Source organism: Gymnogyps californianus, chromosome 16, assembly GCF_018139145.2.
Source record: "Gymnogyps californianus isolate 813 chromosome 16, ASM1813914v2, whole genome shotgun sequence".
Lineage (NCBI taxonomy): Eukaryota > Metazoa > Chordata > Aves > Accipitriformes > Cathartidae > Gymnogyps > Gymnogyps californianus.
In genome coordinates, this window is record NC_059486.1 from 13,511,551 (window position 1) to 13,527,261 (window position 15,711).

Sequence of the window (15,711 nt, forward strand, 5' to 3'; positions counted from 1 at the left end):
GTTATTGCAATGTGAAGTTAAAAGGAAATTGTGAGTTAACAAAAATTGATCCATCTCTTAAAAATTTCCTCTTCTTTATATCGACTGTTACAGTGCATACCTCATCCCCTTTCAGAACTTCAGAGCCTTCTAGCTCCTGGGCCTGACTGGTCTTCTGTAGCATCTGCCTTTCAGTGCTGGACATCTCTTCCTTAGCAGCCTGAAGTTCTTCTGCCTTGGCTTCCTTTTTCCGGGAAATTATAGATGCCTGCATGATCATTAAAAATGCATATGGACAAGTAAAGTAAAAATTGCCTTCTTTAATCGTTAGTAAAATGTAATCCATTAAATTCCACTGAAACCACATTTTAACTGTCAGAAACTGATTTTCATTAAGAAACGTGAGCATGTCTCACTGCAAAGAAAAAAGCATCGATTACGCATTATATACAGTGGGTTAAACCACAACTCCATTGAAGCTGATTGCAGACTCCCAACTTTCTTCAGTATGGCCGAGATTTCAAGCATACCCTTTTCTCCCAGATTCATGTCGATATATTTTACATTTTAGATTTACATTTCTTCACCTCATTTTTTCATTTTCATTGAAGAAAAAGGTAGGGATTTTAGCTGCTCCATTTCTTCTACTTAGTCCCTTTTTGTGCATATGTAAGATACACCAACATGGCTTAACTGGAAAGTTATCCAAGATTTCACAAATGTCATAATACAGATTTTTATAACTCCAACCTACTCCAACCTACAGAAATATGTTATACTAACAGCAGAACCGAGCCACTGAATCTTGGCAAATAGCTAGAAGACGATGAATAAAGCAATACAGTACAGAAATAGTGTAGATTACAGATTTTTTTTTTTTTTTTTGAGTCTAGAAGATAAAACATTCAAAAAATAATATTTTATACAAGACAGAATATTTAATAGTACCTGACATTTGACCAGAAGCTAAGAGATTTGGGAACGTAAGTATATATTAGTTCAGGAAAAAAAGCATTTTTATCTTGCCAAAGTATGCTATTTAAGAATACTTTAAAATAACACAACACATTCATTTAGATGCATGCGCATGAATTTGGAGGCATGGTTGGTTTCTTCATATGAAAGGGAAAACTTAAGAAAAAATGAAGCAAAATACATCCTGGCTTTCTCACACTAGGTTAAAAGGACCAGCTTTATTTCTAAAAATATATCTAACAGAATTCTCCTGGGGTAGTATCTCAGCTCTTTGCTTCATGAGATATCTGCAGTGACAAGTTGTGGTACAATAGATATGATTATTTTGTGAAACAGAAGCCAGTCCCTAGCAGAACAAAGCAAAGACCACCATATGCTTTCAACTCACAGCAGCAACCTGAACTCCTGGAGTGGTTCCTCCATTGAACGTAGTTATATCACAAGCCAGTTGGTCTTTGGTACCAGCACATTATGTAGCAGGCTTTTCTTTTGGGAAGAAGAGCATCTCTTACGAAACAAAATGGTGCTTTTCATATTGCATATGTGATTGAAGATTTTATCACATTTTATCACAATTTTTTTCCTCCCACCGATACATTTTACTTTAGCCTTTTTATTTTTTAAACCGTCACTGTAAGCATCATCATGAAAATCTTCAAGAAAATTAGCAGCGGTACAGGTTGCCTGGAAAAGAAATCACTTACATTTCTGCGTAAGCTCTGAAAATCTCAGAGTTCATAAATCCTTTTTATAACTTGTGAATTTACTAAGACTAGACCAGACAGCCTATTTTATAGAAAGACTATTTTATAGCCTCAGGATGAAAAAAATCAAAGAATACCTTCTTAATAGATGTAATGGGAAAAATAGCATGTGGTCAAACACAAGCAAGGGATATAACTGAAAGCAAGCCCTGCGTCCAGGTCTGACTGCAGCAGTCAGCCCACATGCTGCCTTTTCAGAATCTGTCCACAGCTGGAGCTTTACCAAAATAGCTCCTCCAAAATGATCCTTCCAGAATTACTGTGATGCAGCTGAAGGGCAACACCTAACAGCTTCAGGACAGCAGTCAACACAAACTCCCTAACGTGACTGAAAGCAATTGTTTGACTCAGCCCTAAACACACATATGTTCAACAGCTATTTATTTTCTTTTTGTCCTCTGTTATTATGTATTTCCACTGATTTATGCTAAATAAATTAAAGAAAAAAATCAGTATGTAAAACAATCAGTGACTGAAATTGCTCTACTGCTTCTGCTTAAAAAATGTTTTGTTCCTTCTTACCTGTTGGCGATACATGGAAAATTTACTATCAATTGGCTCATACTTCATCATTCTTTTCTCAATAAGCTGATTTATTTGTGCGTTTACTTCATTTATCTGCAAGACAGAGTAGAAAACTAAGGAAATGGAGCTTTATTTCTTTGTCTTCTCCAAGAATTAAATGCTTTGCAAACCAGATTTACAATCCAGCTAGTTCCATTTTTAAAACAGAAACAAACCCAAAAAACTCAATGAGTCATTAAGTATTGGCCAGGAAGAGGCTATGCTTTTGGATTTCCAGTTCTGTGCCTTTATGATAAGGCAGAAGCATGACGTTGGCCCTGAAAATGAAGTAAACTGGTGTACATGGAGAGAAAATGCATGTGAATTGGTACAGACAGAAAAAAGACTGATGTTGTCACATACTATGTGAACAATGTAATTTTATCAATATTAACTAAAATTCCTTTTCACTCAACCATTTATCAGAAGTTTAAAGGGGAGCAAATAAAGACTAAGTGATATCAAATTTCACCAGTACTTTGAAGAGTCACAGACCATCATATTCCAGCTCTATGGTACCTTCTTTCTACTGCCGCAAAATGCACCTGTTTGTCCGTAGTCTCAAATTGTTGATCTTCATTCTAGCTGAAGCTTCAGAGCCTACTGCATCTGGAAACTCATAAACAGCTACACCAGTGTACTGATTCCAGCTTTTCCAGGCCTGATTTAATGCTACGCTGGGACTCTCATCAGCCATGGAAACCACAGCCCTAGCAACCTTCCTTTAATTCTCTGCTAACTAGATGAGTGCTGATAAGCAAGCAGTGTAAATATGTGCTGAAATCCAATGAAGTCAAAACGTAATGCAGGTACAGTGCTGGGCATTACCCTAACATTTCTGTGAGCAATATCCGTGTACTTTGAAAGCTAAGTATTTCAAATAAAGTGCTCAATAGGACTAAAAATACTCCAACACCTGAAAAAAATATCTCCTGTAAATTCTATTCCTTTACAAAAGCTATTAGTGGTGGAACAGGCCTGAATTTGAAGATGGCATAAGAATTCCCTTCTGTGAATAAATTCCTGTTTTATATATTATAAAATGCATGATAGTAGCATGCTTAGTGCAATTCAGCTCCTTTTTAAGACACTGAGATAATAGAAGGCTGACTTTAAAAAAAAAATGCTGTCTAAGGCCATGCTGTGATAACAGCCAAGTATATGACATGGTTTTATTATCTATTAAGAAGAACATGCTTCCAAAATATAACAAATTAAAAGGTTACCTCATGGAGAAAGAGGAAAAAAAAAAAAACAACTTGAAGCTTTTTAAAATATTGCCAAAAACCCAACAATACTCTTGGAAAAGGAAGATGCAAAACAGGGCTTCAAGTATGCCTGAAAGAAATAACTGCAACCACAAATATTGTTTTGATTAGAAGAAATAAACTCAGAAAGCAGAGGCTGAATCAGAGAGCTAGTTTATTATTTCAGACCTAACCTACCATTTAATAATTCTGTCATCCTTAAAAGTATAACAATCGGAATCCAAAATGGCATTAGGCTGTCATTGATTTTACTTTTTACAAAAGTAGTCTTAACCTTAAAATAGAACGTATTCTTGATGACACTTGACTGCTGATTCTCGTCTGATCCAAAAAAATCTGTGGGCATTTCTTTATTACATTACTTTGGCATGTTCTGTGTGTGAATGCACAGGCTACTATGATATTGATGGAGTGGCTGAACCTCTCTCTGCTTCAAGACGCAAGAAGAATGGTGGATGGCAGCCCTCACGCCCATGGGTAAATCATTCTCTGATCTATTACAAATACTCTGTTTCCTCATTATCTATATTTCACAGCAAACCCTGAGTTGGAGATCCTAGGAATATTAAAAACCAAGTGGTAGAGAAGGAGAAGACATTTAGACTGAACAGTGTAGGACTAGTCTTCCTACCCTAGCTAACATTGTTGTAAATCATCATCATCATCATCAATAGAAATACTAATAACTAGCATTCCTCTAAATTCTTCTAGAACATAATATTACGTATTTAATCTTTCATTTAGGATTATGCAAATATGAAAACTTCATTGAGTGAAATATATAAATGTACTTCCGTGGCAACAAATCCCTCTGCACATTTTGGATATATACTACAAATAAGGATTTTTGCTCATTCTAACACCATTTGCTTTTAACTTCTGAAAAAATCTGGAAAGGTAAATCAAATATTTGATCCCCAAATTTCCTTTGGTCTTACCAACTAAAACAAACGATGCAGACCTATTCCAAACACTAAGGAGTTCTGAGCCATTGCACATTGATTAAGACATAATATTATGAAGGTGTATCACTCGGAGAATGTTGTTCACCACTCCAGAAACACTCTCTATATGTTGGTATAAACTCCCTTGATGTCAGTGAGAGTTTAAAACAAGTGAAATCTGAAGAGAAGAAAAATGAAACCTTTAGTGCTAAATTAACATCTCTGCTCATACCATAGCAAACTGCTAACACAATTTTCTAAATAGCATTTAAGGATACAGTTGGGGTTTGGGGTTTTTTGTTTGTTTGTTTTTGTTTGTTTTGTGGTTTTTTTTTTTTTTAACTTATCTGAGAGTTTGCATTTAGTGATTAACACATCTTCCTTTGTTTTACAACTGAAGGGATGTTCCTTTGGGAGTTAAACATTTTCTCAAGGATATAAAGTAGGGATAAGAAAACTACAGTGCACAAGAACCTCAGACTATGCTACAGAACACAAATTAAGTGTGACCTTGGTCAGCTTACCTTGATTTCAAGTACATTGAGATCAGATTGACTCATAGCTGGTTCTGCAACCACCTTTTGTAAGAAATATGCTGAATTCTTCTTACTTTCAAGCTCTCTAGGTATTTTTTCAGTAACTAGGTAAGAATTGAAATTTATCTCTTCTTCTAGTTTCTTCATTAAACCTTAAAAACAAATTAAATCAGCGTGTGTTTATAAAAGTAACGTAGCGGATAATTAAGTTTGATTTCACGAGCACATTAAAGTATTTAGCAGCAGATTACAATATCAACAGCATAACATTTGAGTCTTCAACACTCAAAGAAACAGGTAGTTACTTGATTTAGATTTTTAATCTGGATGTTAAACAATGTAATAGGTATTATTATCCATCTGTATCTCTAACATATAACTATTAACTCCTTGACAGCTCCTTTTCATCAATAAACAAATAAAACCCTTCTTACAAGAAACTCTAGCTGAATCAGATGCAAAATTCAACATGCAGCATTGATATAGAAAGCCATTAACCCTATGTGTGTCTTACACACAGCAAGATATTGGATTCTATGTGACTTTTTTTGTGTTGTAATTATGTTCTTCTGAAATGTTAGAAGTTAAGAGCTAGACTTGGTTGCTTATGTGCATGCAAGATGAGGGGCAGCAAAGCACGTCACAGCTATGCTGACTTGCTCAGAGCTTTTTCGAAGCTTGTATCCCTTGGAACTTCCCTGGCTGGAGCAGTGGAGCAAGCATCCTGAAGTTGGTCCTACTCACAGATTGCTTAAGTCATTGTTTCGTGTGAATCACTTCATCTACAGACAGAAATTATCTCAGGGTGAATCCTTTATCTGTACAAAGATCTTAATTTGGCCTACCTCATGTATAGATTTGTTATATCCTTGGAAATTCTCCCTTAAAATAAAACTTTATTCTGATCTGGCATCTAAAAAGGCCTCAAAATGAGCAGAATTTAATGTATGCCTACTTTAAGGGTCTTTCACATTGCTGGAATACTTATCAATTGCCTCCCTGTAAATAGCACACTATTTTTTCTTGTAAGAACAAGCGTTTAATCTCAGGATAGTATATAGACTGAGAAGGCTGAAAATAATAATAAAATAGAAAAAACAAGAAGAACTTCTTGAGTAACGTCAAAAATTCTGTTGAGAAAAGCAACCCCATTTATAAGCTTTGCTCTACACAAGTCTGATGCACACTGCATGTTACCATGCTTATGATGACTTGGCTCTTGCTAGGGAAAGTAATTTAGCCTCTTTAACAGATAATTTATAAATAAACACAGGTACATGCAGATATGAACAACACACAGCTAGAAAAATGGGACAGAATAAAATAAAGCATCTATTTAAATTACATTACACAGTCTTCCGCTGACAATAGGCAGTTTAGTGCAATTACTCCTCCGAGACACCTGTGCCAAGGCCTACAGTAAGATTTGGAAGTTATATGTCAGATGAGAGTGGGAATAGGTATTTCAGAATATTCTTCATTATCTAGATTACTAAAAGGTAAGTATCCTAGGAACTTTTTAAAACTACTTGCTAGAGTTTGGGTTTTGGGGGGGGGGGGGGGGTGTCTCTCCATATTTGGAAGAATATGGAATTGCCATGAAATGCCAAGAAAAACAAGAAATTCACAATCTCTGTCTCTTCCATATACTGCACAAGCAGAAAAAAGGTTGAGTACAGAGATACAATAGTACAGCTGATGTTGCTGAAACATAAATGGGAAAGGATGTAGGTGAAAGCAGAGTTGTTGGTTCTCAGGCTAAAAAGCCTGCCGACCATATCACTGACTGACAAAAGGAGAAGGTCAGAACAAAGTGAAATACAAGCCTAGGAAAAGGGGCCCCCGTTATTCTGCTGCTATTTACCTCCAGAAACACCGTACTGATAGATCCTCCTCACCCTCTGCTCCCAGCTCAGACTGAAAGGAAAACTACTTGGTTTAGTTGCCAGAGAGGAAATAAGCCATTAGTTCTTGAGAAAGCCTCAAGAACTAGAAGAAAGAAAACAGACCCTAGGGAAAGCAGTGTTGCTGACAAAGTCAAGTCAACACAAACTAAAAATGAGTGGGAATTCCTCTTTTCCAGCAGTTTAGTTTGTTGATTTTTGTATTTATGAAAAGCGACACTACCACGTGATCTTTTCCCCTTCGTGGAAAGGTCATTTATCTTGTGCAAAACAAACAGCATCAATACTGGTTTCAGAATGGTAAGTGGAGTTACTCTACGTATGCAATAGCCATTATGTACTTGGCACTACAGCTATGCCTTGAGAAACACACTTGAACTTACTGAGAGAGAATTCCCACTTCTTTCTTCCAGAAGAACTCGATTCTAGTCTTCCTCAGCCCACGACAGAGCTGGGCAGGAGGGACCACATTTTAATGTCTCACTAGAAATCTACCACCCCTGCAAATGCAGCAAAGCTTCCCACGTACACTGTGAGCTGAATTATCACCTCAGATCTGACTAGGAACACAACTCCCAGTTTGATATTTATAACCAAGATCTTTGGTGTGGAAATCAAAGTGATATCAATTAAATTATTCTGATATTAAATATTAATATTTTTATGTCATCAGACTAATTTCTTGTTTTCTTCTTAGTAGCAAAAAAAATCTGCATATATAGCCTAAACTTTATTTCTTGTACTACTCTAGTTTTCTTATAAAAAGGTACATGCCTAAATAATTTATTGTAGATATGACACTAAACTCAGGAAATAACCACACCTAAACAATTGCTTTCATAAGAGCGGGGACCTAATGACTTCACAGGGTATAACCTTGATCGCTATCTAGATTTATTTCTCAGATAACCTGAGAGCTATTACCAACTTCTTTTAAACACTGACTGGTTCTGCATCATGCTTACTCTTGACGGTGCAACAGGCAATGAAGCAAGTTAAAACTTGACATCTTGATGGGGAAAGACATGATGATGTCAACATCCCTCATGACTAATGTAGTTTCTTTCCTAAATACTTTGGATATATTTTTCCTCCTATACGATTCAATATATGGAGAAGTAACTACCTAAGAACTATTTTTGCTGCTTAACAGAACCTTAAAAACCAAAACATAGGGCAGCTCTTGTTTTGATTTTTTTTTTTCAGTGAAAAACATTCTTTTTTCAAATTCCCAGGCCAGAGGAAAGAAAAGCAAGCATACTTCAAATCTTTCCATTACACATATAAATTCTGTTTTTAATGTTTTAACATTGACTTATGGTTACAAAATCTACATACGTAAGCTGCACAGAAAGTCTGGCTCTGTGCCCTAAGGTTATTTTAGCAAGGTTCTGCCAACCATGTATTTACATGTGGGGAGCTATTAACAGCAACTCCTCATGTTTTCCATTCAAATTTTTTTATTATTATTATTATTACAGAGAGAGGGATGGGAGAAAGAGTTTCATAGTGCTTGCTCAGTCATGTAGGAAAGAGGCAAGTTTCTCTGCATAATTCTGTTAATGTATCTAAAACTTGATTCACCTTGCGCTCAGATTCCCACTTCTTTTCCTACTTGTTTTCCCTCTACAGGCTACCAATTGTGCATCCTATACCAAAACCACTTGCAACAATAACTGATTTTTTTTTAAAAAGAGGAAAAAAAAAAAAAAAGAAAAGAAAGAGGAGCACTCATTTTACAGACTATCTGCCAACACTTCGTTTAATATCACATAGGAAGGCCGCGACAAAGACAGGTCTAGAACAGACTTCCACATGGCATTCACTTATTACATCAAAGCCTTCACTTCCCTTTCTGCAATCATCCTCAATAAGAGAGTATTGAAATGATTCCATCCACAGCTTCCAATGATAGCACTTCCAATTTCCCTGTATTAAACAGAGGTCTGGGACATGCAGACACTGACAGATTATGATCAAATCATCCCTTCGATATCTCCTTGAAAAACTAAAAAGCTTCCTGAATTTGCCACTGTAAGTTATGCTTTCCATGTTTATAATTATTATTGATGCTCTTTGAAGTGTCTCTGACCTTTCAGTATTCTTCTTGAATTCTGGTCAATGGACACAGTGTTGCAGTGATGGACACGTCAGAGCTAAAAAGAGAGGTAATAACTCTCCTATTCCATTTTCTTCCATAAATAAATGCATGGATAGCACCAAATCTTTGACACTGGGAGCTCCAGTTCGACCATTTTTACACCATAACCCACAAGTCCTTTTCAGAGTCACTTCTTAGGGAAGAGCCCCACATGCTGTAACTACATTGCATATACATGATTCCTAGAGGAATACCGTGGCATTTGGCTATTCCTTAAAATATATACTGTTGGCATGGGCTTGGCTTCCTAAGTGATGAAGGTCACTTTGAATCAACAGTCTGCCCTCCTCATTATTCAGTCATTTCCCCAATTTTCATTTCATCTGACAATTTCACCATTGATCATTTGCTATTTTCTTTCAGGTATCTGATGTAAATACTAACCAAAAAAGAGCCAATCACTAATTTCTGCATGTCCCAATTAGAAACATATCCACTCAGTGATGATTTCCTGATTAATTTCCTTTCTAAAATTTTCAGTTGCCTTTTAATCCTTTTAACATAGGTCATGTTGAATTTTTGCTGCCTTGTTTGTTCTTCAAAATGGGGTGCAAATAAAGAGTCGATGGTCTTAAAAAAGTCAACCATAGCAATACTATTATCTTACCAACCAGACTTGCATTCTCATCAAAGATATCAAGTTAGCTTAAAAGTGCTTTCCCCCTGACCTTGCAACAATTGATAGTGATTTTATTTCCATCTTTAAATGATTCTATTTATTATAAAGTTCCACCTAAGCCATTTTCCTTTACCAAATACATCTCTAACTTTAATTGTAATGTGGTCTGCAGTGTTAGTGGAGATAATTTAAACTTGGAATTTTAGGGAAAGAGTTCTGTGGAAAAGAAAAATGTTAATTTTTTCATTCAAATGGACTATTTGAATAATAGCATCCTAAATTTCTATTTTTCATCAAGTGTTCAGAATAACATGAAATAGACATCTGTATAAAGCAATTCCTCTTTGACTGAAGAGCATTGAAGTCTTCTGTGCTCTAAATCTATTACTACATATTAACTTAATGAAGTATATAAATTACACATTTCACTGTTTATCAACAATGATCATCTTAACACATTCTTTTAATCAATATTTTCAAGCTAGTCATCCACTTCTTCGTATTTCCGCCAATAAAGCGAACAATAATGTTCTGTAAAATGGACAGAGATCAAGAATTTCAGTAATTCAGTTCGCTTCTTGGCGTTAACAATTTGTGTTTGTGCCAGCAGAGATATTCAAAGCAAAAGGATGGCAATCTTGCTGAGAAAGCATGAGCTAGGTTATTCAAACTAGTGGTCAGTGTTAATAAAAATACTATTCATATCCAGAACAACAACAACAAAAAAACCCCCAGAAACTGCAAATTCATGCTCCTTAGTGCTACCAGCAGCAACTGCTTCTCTGTAGTCAAACAACATACTGGGTAGTACTGAAGTTAAAGAACAGGGAAGGAGTGTACTGTGGAAACCAGTATGATTAATTTTAGTCTACAAAACATCTCATAACAGTCAACTGTTTTTCATGATACAATACCAAGTCTTCTAAATATTATATTTCTAAGAGTTAAAAACCGACTAACCATAAGCTGTATTTTCCTGGCACAGCTAACGCAGACTGACGCTAACTGCACGTTAATGATACTCATGAATCTATGCTAGTTGCATTCCTTAAAGAGTTCCTTTACATTTCTTTAAAGTACTTCATCCTAAATTAATTAGAAGATGAAGTAATCAAAGCAGCATGCATCTGTAAGACACACAAAAAAAGCTTCTACACATTAACAACAACTTTTATCATTTTATCTTGCTTTGGAAGTAAAAACACCTGAAGTATTAAAAATGGAAGAAAATTATTTTAAAGGAAAAGTATCTAACTTCCAGTGAAAATCCACACCTACCAACCAGCCGTTGAATTGTCAGTATACAAGCTATACTGATACAAGTAGGCAGCTGAGGTACCAAACTGCAGCCAAAGGGAATTTTTAAAATAAAATAAATTGTGCTAACTGTAGACCAACAAAGCTTTTAAAATAAATGGAATCCTATTCAGTGCACTGTGGTCACCTAACTTCAATTATTTAAAAAACACAGTTGGCATTCTGTAATTGCTACTACAGGCAGTGTCTTTGTAACTACTATGGGGAAAAGCAATTACAAAGCTAAGTCCTGAAGTCTTTGTTTGGGCAAAATTTCAACACAAGTTTTCTTAAGTAATGACTCCAAGTTTTTCTTCGGAACATCTAAACACTTTCTTTTTCCCTGTAAGCAGGACTCAAGATAAGGAAATTAAATATGTTAACTTTATCTTTATTTTCATCTCAATGATTAAATGACATATTACTGGCTTTTTATTATGTTACCTTTGCTTCTGTGAACTGAACCCATCAAGTTTCCATTGGCCTTAAAAAAAACCCAGAAACTTAAATAGAAATGTTGACACAGCTTTGCCGTATAAACTCTCTGATAGCTACTGCAAAAATGGAACAGTTATAAAATCCACTGCAGGTCCCTTTGAGTAAAGAAGATAGTTCAGATACTCTTTTACTTCCATTTGTGGTTTAGTGGCTGATGAGCATCGTAAAAAAATTAAAGTAAAATTATGAAGCAATAACAACGCAACGTGCTGGTGACTGAAAAGAATTCTCTAACTCAAAGCAGCTGCCAAAGCAGTTATGTGATGCAACTGGAATATTAAATGTACTTGAAAGAGTAGGACAATGACTTACTTTACTAAGTTTAAATCAATAGTCAGATTCTATCATTTTGGAAGTAATTTATACATATAACAAAAATCATTCTATGGCTTTTTTTTACCACAGCAACTTAGAATGCAACTGGAAAAGCCCTGTGAAAAGGACCATTCTGAGTCTTATACCTTCACACTACTTTACATACAGTAAACTATTTCCCTATAAATCAACCCCAATGCCTGTATGAACAGCACATAAAACCTCTATCAGTCCTGTGATGTGTTATTAATAACCAAGTGCAAGAGACAAACTGAAAGGGGTTAAGCGATTTGCCAAAGATCACATACATCTGAAATACTGAACCCTAAACTGACTCCCAGTTTTGTTGTCAAACTGCCAGGCTAATCCTTGTTGCATTTCCTTCTAAGTGATTAAATCATCAGAAACCTAGAGGCTGTAGAATTGTAGCCTTTGAAGACAGTTAGTAATGCACTTATCTAGTAAATGCAATTCCTTCCCACCTGCTGTTTTTATAAATGATCATAGACTACTAACTTACTCCACAAGTAGTATAATTTATTTTGCTGAGGTTATTTGTAGACTGAGATACCACCGAAAACGAGGAGAAACAATCTTGCTATTATTAATGTAATACAGCAATGTACAACTCAATCAGCTACAGCTGTATCATGAGAACAAAGTATTTTCATATGTAAACAAATATATTCATATATAAATACATAGGCTTTACTATATAGATATATCTAGTATGTATTGTATATACTTATAAACATAATCATATACAAGTGTGTGTGTATGTATACATATATAATCCATGATCTATAAAAAAAGCTTAATTAGGAAGTAGCTTTATTTTTGGTACCATACAAAACTACAACACAAAATTGCCCTACAATAAGAAACAGGCCTTAAAGCTTTTCAAACAAATATTTTATAGAAGGTAACTAGAAAAACAAGTCTATACTGAATAAAACATAGTATTCAATGTATTTGTACATTCATTGAGAACATTTTTAAGAAGCAGTATTTCACCAATGCCCAATTACAAATACAAAAGGCATAAAACCTTAGAACAGACAAACTCCTGGTTTAGTAAGAGGTGTCTGCTTTTTCCAACCCTTTGTAGTTCCAACTGTTTTTTTTTTATTGCAGGGTATTATGGTTAGTATTCAGTATTTAACTGTTTCAAGATTTTTTAAAAAGTGGACCTCAAAAATATGCCTGATATCATCTTCCCTTGTGATTGTCTCCCTGGCTTTTTGTGGCAAGGCAGAGTCAGCCTTAGGATCTCCAGTATGTGCCTTTAGAACACAGGTTATTTCTTTCTTTAGGTTCTCTTAAGTTCCTGCATGCTTTTTGGCACTACCATATTACTGACAGCCATCCAGTTTTTATTTCATTTCTAACAGAGAAGTGTAAACCCCCAGCCTTTATAGATTACTACTTACTTTCAGGTTTTGAATCCACTACTGCATGATGCATCTCTTTCAGCTGGAGCTGTGCTCTTTGCAGTCTCTGCTCTGTATGGAACAACTTTTGAGAGAGAATTGGACACACATAAGCTCATTCCTTTGAAATGCATATACAAACAACTAAAACAAAAGAGTATCAAAAAGAATCCCAAATATAAAAAATGGTAGCTATAAGCATCTGGTGATTATCTGTTTCGCAAGGGAACGTGCCAAAACAAATTTTCAACAATTGGCCTGGGTTTACTTGATATTCTCTAGTGTTAATTGAGGAAAGTATTCTTGTACTCCCAAGTGATATTTTCTCTACAGCAGAAATTCATGAAACAATTTTCAACCAAAAATATGAGTGGCTTGAACATTAGAACAACAAAAAAAAAAGACAGCAAGAATCAGGATTGCAGCAGATAACTATCCTTATACTGCAGTTCTTCAGTGCAGCTGATTGTCACAGCAATCCACCGTCCAACTTGAGAGCACACTGGAAAGCTTGTTGCCAAACAACACCCAGTTGATTACCATTTTTGTGATTTAGAGAGAGTGTACTAAGAACTGGAATTAGCTGGACATCACATTCATTTTACTTGTGATCTCACTCATGTTCAAGCAAAGATCCAACAGCTTGAAAGCCTACGGATTCACATTGATTCCACATCCAGATATAGACTGTAATACTAGAAATCTGGGGTTTTTTCCCCTTTTAATACAGTGTTGAAGTTCATGTTACAGCATGGGGTGAGATGATGTAACAATATGGCACTGGATTTTATTGAAGTATCTTGTTTTGACAACATAGCTCAGGACTAAAACCCACCCTTATATTCAGATGTCAACTGCTTCCAGTGCTTCCCAGGACATCATCTTTGTCAAACTTGGGGACCAAAACCCCAGGTTGCTCCTGAATACACATTCCCCCCACCCAGTGAAAAGCTGAGGCACTCAGCCCCTGCAACCTTAGTGCAGATGCACAGAGATACAAATCAAACTAAGGAAACATTTGCTCACTACCATAAATATAAAGAATTCTCTTTGGGTGCTACAACAGTAAGTCATGGAACATTTCCTGGGACTGCTAAATGATGATGTCAGTGGCAGGTGAGGCAGCCAAGTACCTTGAATGAGGTGTTCAAAACTTGCAGGGTCAAGCCTCTTCCCTTAAAATATACATAGATATTTATATTTTAAATGGGATTTAATTTTCTGATGTTTGGAGAAACTCTGTACTGTTGTTCCTGATGTACTTTTTAAATGCATGATTCCCAAACAAATGTCAACAACTATTTATTTCAATAGGTACGCTTTTATGTCAGTACCTGATTTTTTTGTTCTTGTTTCTGTTGAGCCAAAGATTCTTCTCTCTCTTTTTCTAAGCGAAGCTGCCTTGCTATTTCAAGCATTCGTTGATGATTTTGTACTGTCTCCACCTACAGCAAGTGGATAAATAGTGCATGTTACTGTCAGATAGTTGAGAAATACATTAAAGAGATCATATGTCTCACAAGCCCACTTAGCATTTCCTTCCCATACATGTTACTACTCAGAAATGACAGCAAAGTACTGGACTCAAGATTCTTAAAAGCTCTGGACTAACGCCTAGGGAGATTCCCTGTGGGTCAATTAGTTATTCGATTCCTTCCTAGACATACAGTATGTTTATCTTAATCCTTGTTTGCATTCCAAAATCAGAGTTGCAAGCCAAGGATTATGACACTGAAATGTAACAGTGTTACTTCTCTTATTACCCTCTTCTTAAGACGCTCTACTCTTTTGATGAGTTGATCTTTCTCCTCTTCCATTGCACTGATGTCCTGAAAAGCAGAAAAAAATAGATAAAGAAATGTTAATTTATTTACAATATAACATGGATTGGACTAAATTCTGTTCAAATTAATATGAAAAATCAGAATTCTTCTCTGAACACACTGAAGCGGTTATAATTTTATTGATCTATGATCAGAACATCCAGGATTCCAATCTCTTTTTTTCTCTCTTACTTCCCCCACAGTTCCCACTCTCTTTATGCTAACATTCCTTCATCTGCATCCTTGAGTATTAGTGTGAACATTTAAAATAAAAGCAGGTGGATTTCTCTAAAATAAAAACAAACAGAAACAACCAAGCAAAAATCAGCATGAATTCAACATCTGATGCAGTCTAACATATGTTCTTAATGTTACCATCATTACCCACCTCCTGGCAGACAATTCTGCATGAAGTTGCATATGAGTGATGTTTGCTGCCACTTTTTGTATTAAAATTGTGTTAAAAGAAATACTTTCTAGTGCTCAAACATGTATCAAATTATTATTCGCCTTTAATCCTATCTTACAACAGCAGGATTCAAGAGATTGATAGTTATGAGAGAAAGGGAAATAAATTCACCAAATTTAGGCCTTATCTCAACATTGGCTTAACTTGTCCATATGTCTTACTGAAA

At 35.6% G+C, this 15,711-nt stretch overlaps 1 protein-coding gene across 1 annotated transcript in view; it reads right to left on the reverse strand.

The window, feature by feature from the left end:
* Window positions 1-15,711, reverse strand: part of IFT81 (intraflagellar transport 81) — a 43,142-nt gene that overhangs the window by 22,011 nt on the left and 5,420 nt on the right. Inside the window, exons 5-10 of the mRNA XM_050906533.1 lie at window positions 15,017-15,082; window positions 14,588-14,698; window positions 13,254-13,338; window positions 5,019-5,182; window positions 2,241-2,336; window positions 101-247 (exon numbers count right to left, since the gene is read on the reverse strand). Of these exons, the coding sequence (XP_050762490.1) occupies window positions 101-247; window positions 2,241-2,336; window positions 5,019-5,182; window positions 13,254-13,338; window positions 14,588-14,698; window positions 15,017-15,082 (669 nt within the window). The remainder of the gene's footprint in view (window positions 1-100; window positions 248-2,240; window positions 2,337-5,018; window positions 5,183-13,253; window positions 13,339-14,587; window positions 14,699-15,016; window positions 15,083-15,711) is intronic.